The 15,555-nt window shown below is 38.8% G+C and overlaps 1 protein-coding gene across 4 annotated transcripts; it reads right to left on the bottom strand.

The window, feature by feature from the left end:
• Positions 1-6,719: 6,719 nt before the first annotated feature.
• On the bottom strand, positions 6,720-15,536 carry THAP5 (THAP domain containing 5). 4 transcript variants are annotated; one of them, XM_062567086.1, is made up of 4 exons: positions 15,070-15,126; positions 13,259-13,494; positions 11,743-11,932; positions 6,720-8,202 (listed from the first exon to the last, which is right to left on the bottom strand). In XM_062567086.1, exons 2-4 carry the CDS (start codon positions 13,300-13,302, stop codon positions 7,240-7,242), a joined length of 1,197 nt encoding a protein of 398 aa, XP_062423070.1. In that variant the 5' UTR covers positions 13,303-13,494; positions 15,070-15,126; the 3' UTR covers positions 6,720-7,239. The 4 variants fall into 4 exon arrangements, with proteins under 4 accessions (XP_062423070.1, XP_062423061.1, XP_062423081.1 ...); XM_062567077.1 differs by lacking the exons at positions 13,259-13,494; positions 15,070-15,126 and adding an exon at positions 15,347-15,536; XM_062567097.1 differs by lacking the exons at positions 13,259-13,494; positions 15,070-15,126 and adding an exon at positions 15,235-15,409.
• Positions 15,537-15,555: the final 19 nt, after the last annotated feature.

The following is a 15,555-nucleotide window of genomic DNA, read 5'->3' as shown; positions in this document are numbered from 1 at the left end:
TCTCTAATCTATTTACGTTAGCTGGTGGAAGATAATTCCCCTTTGCAGCCAAGGAAGGCTCAGGCAGGGGAAGCTGAGGATTTCAGTGTAGTAAGGCATGTGAACGTCCTTACCCCGTGATTTTAATGAGCGAGGTGAGGCTGAACAGCGGTGCCTGGTACATGCAGCCAGCACCTAGCAGTTCGGGTAGAGATATTCAATAGGAAGCTGTATTTTGTAGTCCTGAAATAAGATTAGTGTAACAGGTGAATAACAACAACAACAACAAAATTATGGCTCTGCTTTTTTTTTTTAATGAGTGTGCATTATTAAAGGGAAGCAAAGAGTGCCTGAAATTACCCACTGTGGAGTCTCTCTGAATAAGGAATTCATCTCGTTTGCACGACCAAGGCTTTCTTGTGCTATTAGAAGCTGGGACAACAGTACTCTTTGAAAGCTGGGCACAGAGCTGCAAATTCATTTCAGCTGCAAAGAACAAAATAAAATACCCAAATTTGCACAAAGCAAAATGTATAAATGTTTTTACTGGAATCTCACAAAAGGGATACTTAAAGAAATGAATTAACAGTTTTAATGCCAAAGAAGTGAAATGCAATTTCATTTGGATTTATGGCTGTGATCTCATTATGGTGAATTACACGTTTAAAAGTTGTGAAATTAGTCAGCTCAAATAGACTCGTGGAGGAGCTCGTGTTTCTGTAGCAGCTCTTAGATAAGTGTCAATTTCTAATATATTTTTAATTAAAAATCTAATTGGGATTTGTTATTGCTTCTAATTAATCTCCTTAAATGAAATGTACTTCTCCGCTCATTATCTGCATGTTTTTCTTCTTGCAGCTTTTCCTCACCCTAGCAAGTCTCAGGAGCATGGTTTACTAGTCCCTCTTTTACTACGCTGAGGAAACCAAAGGGGGGAGGAAAAAGAGGATAAAAGCTGGCATCCGTCCCCGTTTCGCATCCTCCCCGAGTCCCTGCTGGAAGCCCGAGCCACGACCGACTTCCAAGCCGCTATGCTCTGCGCGCTTGCCCTGCCGGTGTTCCCGCAGCAGCCGAGGTGGGGGGCTGCGCCGCGGGGAGCCCCCTCGCCCCGTGCCGTGGCGCTCGCCCTTCCTTTCTGATCACGTAAAACACTGAATAAGGAGCTTTGATGAGAGTTTAATAATTTCTGCTGCTAAGAATAAGCTCCAAAAGGCTTGACGTATTTTGCGTGCTGTGAACATGTAGTTTCGTATGCTTATTGTCTCCCCATCTCCAAATAGTAGATATTCTGGTCATTTAAGGCCTCTGAAGCCTGTTCTTATGTAGCCTCGTAGTCTATCGACTCAGACTGAAGGTCAAACTACTGGTATTTATGAACTATGATGTGCTTACCCAAGCAGATATCGCTGCAAAAGATCTTTTTATGGTGTTAGCTACTACTCCAGGGTCAGGTTATAGCAGCCACAAGGTTACTTATAATCCCAAGGGGCTGTAAAAGAGTAAAAGTCCCTGAGTACTATCAATTTATGTCACTTATGAAGCAGTGCAGAGCTCTTAACGTCTGATGTGTACCATATGAGGATGCTTGGCAGTATTGAGAGTTGTGGCTAGGATCCACTCTAATCTAGGCATATGGTGAATTGGTTTTCTTGTCCAAATTTCCTATATGCAAGGTGGCTTTCAAAGTCTTCAGAAAAAGACTGTAACGATATAAATAAAGCATCGAAACCTGGTGCTGTATACCTAAGCAAACAGAACCCCCTTTAGAGGGGATTTTAAGAGGGGACTGTGCCGTGAATAAAGCTGTTCTGCACTATCTGCCCAATTTAAAAAAACATGTCTGCAATACTTGCACACCAAAGCTTATGCTCTTGATGAAGGTTATGATTAAAGACTCATACCATTACCCTGATTAATATGCAAATGAGCAATGCTAAACTGTTTATAGGATTCAGACTTTAATCACTGACCCACTTCAACAAATAAGGGATGCAATCATACTCCATGTAAGGACAATGAATATATCTTTTTTTCACCACTCACTTGAGCAGAAGGCTCTTGAATTCCATGTTTTATGCTCAGAATATAAATGAATTCTTGTCTGAAGCTTTACTTCTGTAAATGTGAGGAAAATTGGTCAAGCTATTTTATTCCACTACTCCGTTACTTTTTTTTTTCAGATGCATTTGAAATGCAAGGAAAAGAACATCATAGTCAATCTATAATTTGTTTTCATATGTTTCAGATGCCAACAGAATGAAAATAAAATGCAGGTCTTTATTTTGACTTCTGCAGAGTGATCCGGTAGCACCACCTGCTGTTTACATGAAACACTACTGTTATATAGATATCCCTCTATGTATTTCCGTAGCATCTATAAAGTTCAGTCTCTTTTAGAAGGGCTTGCAGATTGCTTTTATGCTTTCAGATATGCTATTCTAAGTATTCTGTGCAGGAGCAGTAGATATTAAAATAGCGATAGACTTTCTGCACCATGCCTCATAATGTTTAATAATGCCGAGAGGTGTAGCTGCTGGAAAGGAGTCTGTTGAGAGGTCTGAATCTTAATGCTGTATTCGTGGAAAGTATTTTGGCAAAACGTCACACCTTCACTGAAGCAGTAAATGGTCTGGCAAATTAGAAAATCATTATGCTGATTTCAGTGAAGGAGAAAATAGAGCAGTGATATTTTTATGTTATTTAGTGTGAATAAAACTCTAAAGCATTTCCTGAGATCCAGAGGAGTCTGCAGAAATGTAAATCAGCTTGTGTTAGGAAGTCATAAAAATCTCTGGTAAATGAGCAAAGAAAAATACACTGGTGGTTCATGTGTGTCCAGCACATTGCTGAGTTTTCCCTGTACTTTGGGCTGTGCCAGGCACATGGGATCCTAGAGAAGGGGCAGCACCTGCTGCCACAGAGGTGGCCTCGGTGGCACTGGGAGATGCCCCATGGGAAGGCCCAGTCCCTGGGCAGCCACCCACTATGCCAAAGCCCCCTCCTTCATCCCCATGGCCATGCATGACCCCGAGCAGCTCTCCCGAGGCCCTGGCGTGCAGGTGATGTTTCCTTTCCAGCCTTGCGCTGCAGTACATGCCTTCTCACTTGTGGGCTTTATGGAAGGGGAGAGACGTGAGTCATTCAACACTGCTGCGTCTTATGCTGTTCCTTGAGGCCGCATATGGACCTCTTCTAGCTCTGCCGGAGAAGTTACGAAATTTGCAGGCTGCTGCTCACCGTATCTTCTGGCTTTGCCCAGAGTTCATGTGAGTGCTTCCTAGTATCTTTTATTAAGTGGATATGATTTCTCACAAAAGCAGGCTCTGGGCTTCATTCTACTACTGTCATTACAAAGTCTTAAACATCTAAGACTAAGGAATTTTAGTATTTACCTCAACGGGTTTAGAAATAATTCATCCTACCAATCAAAGTCTAACACAGTCATTGACACAATTAAATAATTAGGAAATAGGGATGCAGAGAATGCAAGTTACCCATGTGTGCATGGCTTCAGCAGCTGCAGACCAGGACCCTGGGACAGGGAAGGCCTGGGCTGGCCATACTTGCTGCTGGGCCAAGACAGCACTGACTACTGGCTGATGGGCAGGAATGAGGATTTGCTTGCATAACATTAACTAGTAAATCAGTTTAAAAAAAAAAAAAAGCCTCCAGAGTGGAGGCTTCAAGCTGTATGCATGCAGTTTGGACAGAACTAGTGTTAGGTATTGTGAAAAATGGACTATTACAGAAGTTGGGAGCTGGATGAAAGTGTAATGGTTTACAGCTTGAGATTTAAAAGGTACTGAGAGGAAGACAGCATCTAGCACAAACTTCTATGCCATTTATGAGCTGTGTCATTCAGGGTCCAGCAGCACTGCAGTCAGGCCAGGTCTCCATAATTCATTTTGTGGAAAGCAGCCGAGCTGACAGCCCGTGGCCTCACCATGTGTGGCTGGACCCCACAGCACCATCTCACAGCACCAGTTTGCGTACATTGGTTTGGGGCCAAAGCAGGCGAAGCAGAAGAGGACAGAGAAAATGCATTATTAACAAAGATGGTATTTTAACTGAGCCCGCATTTGCTGCTAGTTTTTCTAATATAGGAGCAAGTCTTGGAGTAGGAGAGGATTTAAGTGGAAAGGAAGAATAATCAGAACTTCTCTGAGATAAACAAGAGTAACAAGAAACCAAAGACGACTAATGAGAGAGGCAGCCGGACTGCTAATGAATGCTTGTGAAGAATGTAAGAATGCAGTCAGTATTAGTACTGCTGATGGAAGAAAGTGCAGGAGCGAGGTCCTGGATATTTGTTAGATTCATAGAAAGAAAAAATTGACTATATCTGACCCCACATTCAGAATCAGTTAAGTAGAACTTCACAGTCAAACTTGTAAAGAGGAGGAAAAGCAAAGGAAAGTGGGCACCAGTTTATTCCAAACGGATAAAATTGCTGGAATTTAAATGAAGATCCATGAGAAAGCTATTTGGCCAAATCCCCACTGTAGCCAGGGAAAAGAAATACAACTGAAAACAGAAAAGGTGAATTAAGAAAACAGCTGACATCAGTTGAATCTGGAAAGCATTTAAATTTAAATAATTAAGGAGATCAGTGAAAACAGAGTCAAAAGTTAAAAAATTGTTGATACAAATGTAAAGTGATGGAAAAATTAAGAAGTATAACTATGATCAAAGTAAGCTTGATAAAAAGTGAATGAATAATGATTCAATATGCTATTTTGTTGCTGGGCTGCAATGGTGCAAAAGCGGTTTGTGGATTGGATCTCAAAGGGTAATATAGCATTTTTGAGTCCATAAAATTTTGTGAAATAAAATTGTGTGCAAAGGCTATACAGACTTGTGATCACAGAACACTGAGAATACCACATATGTGCAACCTCAGATTCAGTAGAGTGTGGCAATTTTCAACAAGTTTTTATCCTTCTTTATAACGATTAGCCTGAGTAATTCAGCATCAGGGTATCATTGAAACTCATCCTCCCTTCAAGACTGGCCCTCAGAAAGGCTGCCTATAGGGTCGTCTGCTTTCAGATAATCTTTTGCTTTTTTTTTTTTTTTTTTTTTTTTTTTTTGTTTGAAGTGATATTGACCATTGCAGGCCTTCCTTTAAAGTCCACACTAGTCCCAGTTGCCAAAATCACCCCAATCTCTAGGTTTGGTGACGTGCTTGTAGAGGTATTACTTTTTTTGCTATATTCCCACAAAATTCTAGTAAAAAAAGGAAAATTGAACATCTCCCCCCCCCCAAGTTTAAAGATATCTATGTCACAATGTTCTCAGTATTAATACTATGAATTGTCAGTAAAAAAAACATTCAGAGCTTTAAATACCATAGTAAAAAAGTATTTTCTTAAGTAACAGTCAAGGAACTCTGCTGGGACAGCAGCCTGAAGTGTTGTAAGGGGTATTATGTAGGTAAACTAAAGAATGGATTTCAAAAACTCATTTGCAATGTCTTAACTCTTACTGCCATTTGAGATCTGCCTTAACTTTTGAACTGGGTTAGCAAGTCTTAAAATATGTAGTGTTAGCAGACTGATTAGTAAAAGGACATTAATGAAACTTCTAAAATTGCCAAATCATTTAGCAATCTCATATATAACATTTTGTAGATTGTTTTACAAGATCCCTTACTTCTCAAAAATTAAAAAAATATACTATTCAAAGAGGCCATCTGGACAACCTACACAAGATTGGACCTCCTGTAACAGCAATGTTTCCGAGGCTATGGGGCATTCCTTTCCTGACTTTGTTACAGGAACTGGACTCTGAAGAGGGAAAAATGTATATGTCATGGAGTCCAAGTAAAAAAAAAAAAAATCATCACCACTGACCTCTTTCTTCTTTGGGAATTTTTCTAATTACATCCTAATGTTAAAGACTAAAGAAAGTTAACTATTGAAAGATACTTCTTGAGGATAAAATAAGCCTATCAAGGTGGTTCCTGAACTCAGAACAAGATTAATCTCTTACAACAGCGTACTTCAGTAGACCAAGTTCTAGGCAGCTATTCTATGATTCTCAAAAATTCTCTACAAGTTTCTTTGCAATCAGTGTTGCTCGATTCTCAATCCCTTATCAAAAATGCCACAGAACAGGTCGGAATGTGACTGATGAACAGTACAGAAAAGAGACTCCAAAGCAACCAGTTTCTCCCAACCCTTCACTGAATTTGGGGAGTAAAGGAAGATACAAACAAGTCCCTCTAGCAATCTACTCACTGTATAAGAAGATCTAGATGGAAGAGGTAGGATGCAGACTGCATAAGCACAGTACTTAAGCCCAGTTCATTTCCCTCAAAATGAACTGTCAGAATCCTTCTACTCTTTCCAATGTAGCAACATCCTAGGCACTAGAAACAGCTGAAAAAATTGGTTTAAGGAAGAGGATTTCCAATCTTGAAATTCCGTTTCTTGAAGAGTAAGCTATAGAGAATAGTGAGCCAGATTTTGCTACTTTTACAAATAACTGACTCTGTAAAGAGGCTTTTTTTGTTGTCTTCAGTGTGCTATTATGGGGAGATGCACTAAGTTGTCTAAGGATCAAATACACTCTTGAGCAGATAGCACTCACTGAATATTTAGAACTTTCCCTTTTACTAACCAGCAAAAATATTATTAAGATCATTCTTATCATTTGAGCTGAAAAGACAGGAATGGACCTGTTCATTGTAATATTCAGCAAGACAGAAAATAATCTTTAACTAAATAAAAGGACACACCTTTTATAGCAGAAAAATTTTTAATAAGGTCAAAGTGTACAAAAAGGTATTGGAATGAATGCTAAATTAAGTCTAAGGAGCAATTGTGGCCTCTCTGAAAAAGGTGTATTACATACTTCCTCACTCATCTGAGAGAGCTGGGACGCAGTATTTTATAACTGTTTTAAAATTATTCATCCTACACAGTAATACTATCTCTTCTGATGCTGCACTGAATGCTAGGCTCACATGTTTCAGGAAGTTTGCATCTGGAAATGTTTAACTTATTTATCCACTTTAGGTACTGTAACAAAACTTTTTTCTTTTTTCTTTTTTTTTTTTTTAAGCTTACTTGCAGGTCGTGTTTTAAGGGCAACATTCTATCACTTAACTTTGGTAGTGCTTCACTTTTAAGAATGTTTGTTATTCACACAATTTACATTAGATCTTTAAAATACCATACAAGAAACAAAAGTTAATTTGTACAAAAGGACAATCAGAGAGGCTAAAAAAAGGTATTTTACAACAGTTATTTAAAGCGTTTACTGTATCATAGTCACTTCAAGTGTTGTGAAACAGTCTTCTACAATCTTGAGCTTTTCTTCAGAAAGTAGGTTTTCTTGCTTCAATTGTCCAATGAGAGCTTCTAAGGATCTGAGTCTCCCCAAAGTTTTAATCTCTTGCATTTCAAGTAGAGTTATCTTAGAGTGGAGTTTCAAAATTTTTTGCCAAAGGTGATCTCTGTCTACGTCTTGTTTGCAGTATGAATGTTCAGTTTGTAACACTTCAATTCCACTATACGCATTTGTATATGCAGATTTTTCTGTTTCTTCCATGTCAAGAAACTCTTGCTTAATAGGCAGGAAAGAGCTGTTTACTATTTCAGGCTCTTTAGGACTCTCAGCTGGTACAATGATAGCAATTACAGATTCTTCACTTCCATTAAACTGTTCAACAGTTTGTGTGACTGTACTGACTAAAATGGCATTTTCGCTTGTTGGCTGCACTTCAACAGAACAGCCTGCAATATGAGAATTAGGATTTTCAGTTGGATAGTCAGTAATTGAACTTAAAGCATTTTTCAATTTCAGAGGTGAATTCAAGTAGCCAGGGTCTGTAAGTTGCAAGACTGAAGTGGTACAACTTACTGGATTCTCTACAGAATTATGAGCACTGGTAGACTCCATGTTCTGGACCACTGCTGCCATTAAAATGGGTGTAGATTGATGTATATGTTGTTTAGACGAATTATCAAGAATTACATTGTCTGCTTGAAAGTCTTCTTTGTTTTGAAATTGTAGTTTTCCCATTTGCAGAGGTTTATTCAATACAGTTGAGCAAACTACTTCTGCTTTTTCATCTATATTTTCTGCAATTCCAAGATTTTTCTTTGGTGTACAAGGTTCAAGTGATACAGATACTTTATCTGATTCTACATTTGCATTTGCTTCTTCCTGATCTTCTCTCTTCATCTGTTGTGGGTTGTGCTGAGAAGAGTCTTTTTCCTGGGGTGGGTGGGGGGTGAAAAAAGACATCTTGTAACTAAAAATATCATTTGAACATAATTGTAATAAAAAAGCGCAACCCTCATTCTATGGCATGATACTGGCTAAGTAATAATTTGGATGAGAAATGTGTAGAAGTCAAACCTGAAATTTGATAAATCACATAACTGTCTTCCATAACTTTGTTATGACCTTTGTTACAGGTCCTACATGCTCAAATATTATTCAGAAGCAATAAAGAAAATAATGCTATCTTTTTGTTTTTCAAGCTCTAAGAAACTTTATTGATTTACATGAGTCATAATAATTTAAAAAGCAACAAGGGGAAGCAGGTATTCAGATCTGCCTAACTGTTTATGATCTCTTATTATAATTTCAAACACTCTATCAAATATATGTGTATTAAATAAACATGATATAAGACTTTTGCATTTATTGCATTAAAGATGCAGTAAGGTTGGTCTGGCAAGTTACAGCAAATTTTTAATCAGCTGGTTCACCCCAAAGAGAACTGACAAAAACAGAAAAAGATTATGAACCCAGGCTTGAAGAAAAGTGAAATGTGTGAGTGGTATACATATTCATGCACAATCACATATGTATATATTTAAACATGCAAGCAAGAATTATGACAGATAAACTCTACCCTTCATAAAAATGGAAATTTTTTTGGTGGATAAAAATTTTGATAGATAAAATTTTAACAGGACTTTAAATTGAAGGTGGGATAATTTGCAGCTTATCCTTTTTTAGCCACCTTCTTTTCCCTTCCTCTATATAAACAGCATTGGCACATGATTAAAGATCAATATTCAAACAAGCTTTTTGATATGTCAGTCACTGATACAAAAATACACTAACATTGCGTAGCCTGTTTTTCCCAAAAGTCTTGATTAGGAAGAGACCACAGCTTGCTGCTACGTTAGACTAGTGAACTAAGGGAAAAACAAACAAACAAAAAAAAAAAAAAAAAAAAAAAACAACTCCCCCCCCCCAACAAACACACACACACAACAAGAAGCAACTTTAACTTTGCTACCTAAATATAAGCCAGGCAAATAATAACATTAAAAAAATAACATAGGACAGACTGAAAAAACACATTATGATTGAAAAATAAATTTCAGTGTATGTTCATGAAAATATGGAGTCAGGATCTTCTACAGTGCCCTACATTTTCCTTATTATGCTCTGAGGTGATGAAGCTTTCAGCAGAGGCTGGAATATCCTTAATACATTGTATTTTGTAATTTGATTTTTGTAGGAAACTTCAGTCTTAAAGGACTGAAAAATGTATACAAAAAAACCCCCAGAATTCATTTGCTTACCTTTATCTTTTCAAAGAGGGTACTTAACACCTCATCGATCCCAGGGAAATTACCTATTTCCCTTACTTTGTTCTACTAGCATCTGATAAAATTATTTGACTAAACCTTTTAACTAGTCATAGCTTTTTTGAAATACTAAATTAGGGAAATATTGCTGGAACCCTTGCCTATAAAAATTGCTAAGGTTGGAGGAAAAGTACCTGCTGGCACCTCTCTGTACACAGCTGCCCGAAGACAAACTTTTAATTGAAAAGGTTCTTGTTTTTCTGTCCCCACCCACATGCTCTTACAAAAGCACTGAAAATAACAGCATTGAAAATAACAATTCATGCAAATTGTTGTAAAACGGTGACTATCATTGAAACACAGGCAGCTAACTCCTGAGACAGGAATCTTTGTCATCTTTTCCTATCAAACATTCTTCATTTATAAAAAGAAATAATACATGTTTTCTGAACAATCATTAAGCATTTCTGGAACATATCCTTCACTTGCTCCGCAAGACACAGGGCAAGGTTGGGATTAATAGTTAAGATATTGCAACTCCTCCCTCCTTTGGCTGCTCTCAGTTTTCTCAGTCAGAAGTTTATGGTAAGTATCAAAAGAGAGCTTGGAACTTGAACTCTTTGCTTCTCTGCACTAACTCAGGAACACACTGACAAGGGACTTTTCCCCAGACTAAGGCGAGATCTTTCCCATATCTATGCGAGTGTTCAGTCTGTGACAGCAGAAAACTCGTTTTTGGGGTGACTGAAGAACCAGTAGCCAAAAGTCACTTGATATTGTTGATGTGCTGAGGTCAACAACTAAGATAGCTGTAAATGCTCAGAAAAGTGTGGGTAGAAGAGTGGGATTAAAAAATTCCAGAAGGAGAAATGAGAAACTGAGAAAGCAAAATTTACAGTATCACAGATATCAAGAAGTGGAAGGAGTCAGAAATAAGGTCTTTCCTCTCATGTCAGCAGGGAAGAAAGGGATACTCAACTTTCCCAAATTAGGTAAGTTTATCCAAAACACCTCATATATATTGCTAATACAAAATAATTTAGAGACATCATTGACATATTCTTGGCAACATCATTGCATTAAATGTTTAACTTCATAACTCAAAATTATCATGTAATATATTTGTAAGTATACTATGATTGAACTATGGACATAGTCAAAAATGAGACAGAATGAAAAGGTAGGGGAAGGCCTACTTTCCTTAAGGCAGAAATCTTTTTTTTTTTCTTGTCTGTGATATCAAAGAATATAGTGCATGAATTCCACTTCCAAAACTACGGCTCCCTGTTACAGTGACAACATAACATCAAGTGATAAAAAATGCTGGTATTTATCGCTATGTTACTACTGTCATAAATTTTCAAAAATAAAAATAAAAATTTTGAAAATTTGTCATTTTACTCTAGACAGTCCAAAGCAGTCTGGGTAACATATGCAGCCATACAAGGAGACAGAGAGCTTTATGGCTAAAAATAAATTATTTTGTTAAGTTAATAAGCTACAAATTTCAGTTTCTGTAATTTAGCGACTTCAGTCCTTGCATTCTTCCCACCTCCAATATTGTTCTCCTCTTGACGATCCAGTGTAAGAAAGCTATGTACCAGAAAAGAATTAGCATAGTTTTGATGAAAATTATATGCCTGCATTGAACAGTGCTTTTATGTAAGCAGTGGTACAATTCTACAAGACAAGATAGAACAGTCCTCTTGACACATTCGTTGCAGCCTACACTCTTGAGAATTTAGGTATTAAAGAGGTTAGAGACAGGAAAGAGAAGTCTGCAGTTTGAAACCAAAACATTCCATAGCCAGTATTTAGGTACAGTTAACAGAAGGCCTTAAAAGAACATTAGATTATTAATAAAGGGTAGCTGCCCAAGGAAGAAAAATATGTGGAATAATAACACTCTCATAGCAAATAAAGTTATGAAAAAAGGTTCAGTAATTTCCAGTCAGAAAAACCTGAATCTTCAGTCAAATGGATGGCAAGTTGTTCTTCCTTCTCACTATCTTTAAACTATGCAATTACATATTCATTTTGTCTCAATCTTGTTGAGAAAATATTTTGATGGATCAGAATTCTATCTTTAAAATAAAGTGTGAATATATTACAGTTAAATGAACAGCTGTATTACATAGTTGGTGAGCTTTATTCTACAATAAAAAACAACAAAAAAAAAAAAACCCAAACAACTCCCCCACTTTACCTCATCATTTGGGGAGGAGAAAATTGTTGGTACAGCAGTATGCTTCAAGTATCGTATGCCCCATCGCACATCAAGGGAATCAGGAGTGAAATGATCACTGCAGAGAAGCTGGTGCTTGCTTGGAGTCCATGCATCTCGTTTCATATTCCGTAGCCATTTCTCAAGTCTCTCTTTATCATGAAGTGGAAACCTTGTTTAAGACATTGGGGGGAGGGGAGGAAGACAACACTGCTTTTATTTATTTTTTTAAAAACAGAGATTCTATTCTTCTGTACAAGAAGTCTTTCCTTACAAAAGCATTCAAATAATACCCCTTTTTTTAAAAAATACAAAATACTTATCATTATGTTGCATACATGTTAATCCAGTAAACATCCAAATTATTTCTAGCGACAGAATTCAACATTAGATTTTCTATTGATTTATTCAGGCCAAGACTTCAACATAAGGTCTTTGAAAAGGCTTGATTCTCCAACACTTGCTCAGGAAACAGTTATACTGAAGTCACAGGAAATTAAAAAATGTTAAAAAATGTTTTAGAAAAAGTATCTGTAGGGCTTTTTTGTCTCACTAGACAAAAATAGTAACAAAACTTTTGTTATTAACTTTTGTTAAACAAAAATCTCTCTTAATATTTGTCACGCTTCTGAGTGTCTGCTAACTCAGAAATGTGAATAATAAATCTAGTGCAGAATTTAAACTTTGTTCAGGAAGTAAATGCATGAGATGCGAAGTATTTCTACATTTTGTGTTTCAGCTTTCTTACAGTGGTGAGAACCCCAAAACCAATATTGTGTAATTCACAAATAACTTTGCAGCCATCTAAACTACTTGAAAAGGAAAATGAAGAGTATAAACATTTACAGGAAAAAAAAAGTTGTTTTAAAAGTATATGCAAACAGTCAGACAAATCACATAGGAAAGAGAACTAAATTAAAAGAAAGAGGTAAGCAAAGACATGTAATTTACTTAATGAATCATGATACATAGTAATTAAAGAGAGATTAAAGGCTCATTATGATGCATGCACTGTCAAGCAGTTATGATAACAGCAATATGAACGTTCATATCACTCTTAGCTCTCACCTCTTACCAGACAGGCATTAGTGTATCTGAATGTGCTTACTGGTTTCTCAGCTGCGTATTAAGTTTCTTTCAACTCTAGCATATAACAACATATGGTACATAAACCATAACTTAAATTCTGAACACTGTTAAATGACTACTGTTAAGAAAGTGACATTCTTTAGAATCATGTACAGTGATAAAAAGCTGTTTTTTTTCTATATGAAACTGTACAAGGCAGATTTATATGGTGATTAGAAATATCCAGAAGTGAACAACTGCCTACAGCCTATTTACAAGAGCCATTTCCATCTACTCCATAAACATGAACAGATGTTCCTAATCCCATTTCTCTTTCCTTAGCTCTTTTTTACTTTTAATTAACAATCAGTTCTTTTGATAAGTTATTACCATACACCAATGAACATTAACAGACCACAACAATACAGACCTGCAACACACACAGAATTTCAGTCTGTGCCGATTCATTCTCATACAGTGGAGGCCTGGCAGAGAACCCGGCACACAAAGGAGCTCTGCGTTGCCTGGATTCTACAAATGGCACCTGTGAATTGGGCAACTTGATGGCGAACCCTACATCTCACCCTCAGCCCCCAGTACTGCAGCTTTCCTCCAAACAGGCTGCACGTGGCAATGACTCCCTTCTGCAGGCTTAGATGATGATACCTGAAATTCATAGGTAAACATGCATTTCTTCCCTCTCCTCCCCGCTTCTGATTTTTTTGCCATTTAAGCTTTCAAGTATTAAGGGAATAGAGCAAACATTTAATGCAATTTGCTCTGAGTATACAAAGGAATGTAAAGAATAATACTGTAGAGAACAAGATAATATCTCAAGGATAGGTTAGGAGTTCAGTCTTTTCAAATCCTGCCTACTTAGATAGCATACACCCAATAGCAGCATTCCAAGTATTATACAGCACGTCCCATGAACTGCACAGATCAGCCTGGGATGTTACTACCTAGCTCTGAAGAGGCCTCTCAGTGAGAGGACAGCTTCTTACAAACTGAAGGCCATGTCAGCAATTGCACCTTTCCCTTCAAGAAAACCTTGACGGCATTTGTTTCCACTGCCATTACTCTTGCAACATAACCTCCACTGCCTTTATCACAGTCAGTCTGCTTCAGACTGGAAAACAGGGAAATCTGTAGTGAGATGCAAGTCCGGTAGCCAAATCCTTTATTTTAGCTAAAGAGTTTGCCAAAACCTGCTCCTGCTCACATTCCCTTATTCATCATTACAATCTGTTCTCAAAGAGATAAAATATGAAAAGTGGAAACAGGAACAATAGAGAATTTATTTGGAAGCCACCATCCACAGAAGTCAGAGAAGTGAAGAAAGACAGCAAAGAAGGGCAGTCAGGCCAGCTGAAATTAGGACAGAGGAAATGAAGTTAAGAAGGGACTGAATTCAACTAAATCTGCAGCTTAGTTTACAGAGTAAGTTTTACCAAAACAAATTTTCCCTCTGAGCTTGATTGTGAAGTTTATTCCTCAAAAGTTTCTTAAACGCTAGGAAATTATTTCCATTGACAAATGTTATTGCACTTTTCTTCAACAGAAATACCTCAGCTTCTAGGTACCTACACTGTGCTCCTCTCAGGGTTGAGAAGCACTGTTTTAAACTCATGACTGTGGAAGTGGGCAGCCATGAAACTGCAACAGTACGGAGGTTAGCATAGGCCTGGAGTGGTGAATAATTAATAAGGTGCCCCATTAGTGCTCAGTACTCTGCAGCTAGCATCAACTGAGCTTTAGTAACCAAGCTAGTTAACTTATGACTAGCTCAAATGCCTCCACACAAACTAGTAATGCTTCTGTGTGCTGTGTAGGCAAGACATTAATTTAAGCAAGATTATTATTATTTTGGAAAAATCAATACATATTTACTTCTCCATTCTATTAAGCTCTTAGTTTGCAACCTGTCAGATAGAGAAGCTGCACTCAGCTACTCCACCATTAAGCAGAGGAGCTAGTTTGGCTAAAACATCCCTTCCGGAAAGGCAGCCAGGCTTAAAAAAAAAACAGGACAACCAACCATCACCCCTGCTAGTTAGCTCTAGCAGCTAGCCAGCCTCACAGCTACAATCATAAACTTTATGTTTTATTGGAATCCCCCTGGTTTTAATTTTACTCCTCTCCTTTATGCCTACTGCAAAGCTCTTTGCTATTCTCTACTTCTCCCAGGGAAACTCCGGCCCAGGAGGCACCTGCCAGCTTTCTGGGCCCTTCAACACTCACCTCTGCAACCCTTTTTCCACACGCCTCCGCCTTCCCGAAACAGGGCACTTCCCTCCAGCCCCGCGGGGCTGCCTCCCCTCGCCCCGAAAGTTAAGTTTTTCGGCCACAGCTGCCCCCTTGTCGCTCCCCCACCCCCGGCCCCTGAGGGGCCGCTGAAGGCCGCACCTCAGTCAGGGCTGGCTGCCCCCTTCGCCCCGTGGCGGCCGCCATCTCCGGGGCCGGGGCAGGGGGGCAGCCCGGACCAAGGCCCGACCCCGCGCCCAGCCCGGTCGCTCACGGGTAAAAGCTGAGCTTGCGCTGGTCCCGGGCGCTCTGGCCTCCACGGTTCTTGCAGTAGGAGGCCGCGCAGTAGCGCGGCATGGCGGAGCGGAGCGGCCCGGCCGCCGGGCGGAACCATCCGCACGGCGGCAGTGGGAGGAGACAGGGCGGGATTCGCGGGGACAAGCGGCGCCCGCCGCCGCCCTCCTCCTTCCGCCCCCACCTGCG

This window comes from Rhea pennata, chromosome 1 (assembly GCF_028389875.1).
Source record: "Rhea pennata isolate bPtePen1 chromosome 1, bPtePen1.pri, whole genome shotgun sequence".
Lineage (NCBI taxonomy): Eukaryota > Metazoa > Chordata > Aves > Rheiformes > Rheidae > Rhea > Rhea pennata.
The sequence above is the reverse complement of the archived record's forward strand: the minus strand, read 5'-3'. Positions and strand labels throughout refer to the sequence as shown.

Excerpts from the sequence above, each read along its gene's own strand:
- THAP5 (XM_062567077.1), bottom strand. The coding sequence starts at position 15,429 with ATGCCGCGCTACTGCGCGGCCTCCTACTGCAAGAACCGTGGAGGCCAG. Across the intron at positions 11,933-15,346 it reads CGCAAGCTCAGCTTTTACCC|GTTTCCACTTCATGATAAAG; the intron begins GTGAGCGACCGG and ends GTCTTAAACAAG. Across the intron at positions 8,203-11,742 it reads TCTCCTCCCCAAATGATGAG|GAAAAAGACTCTTCTCAGCA; the intron begins GTAAAGTGGGGG and ends CACCCACCCCAG.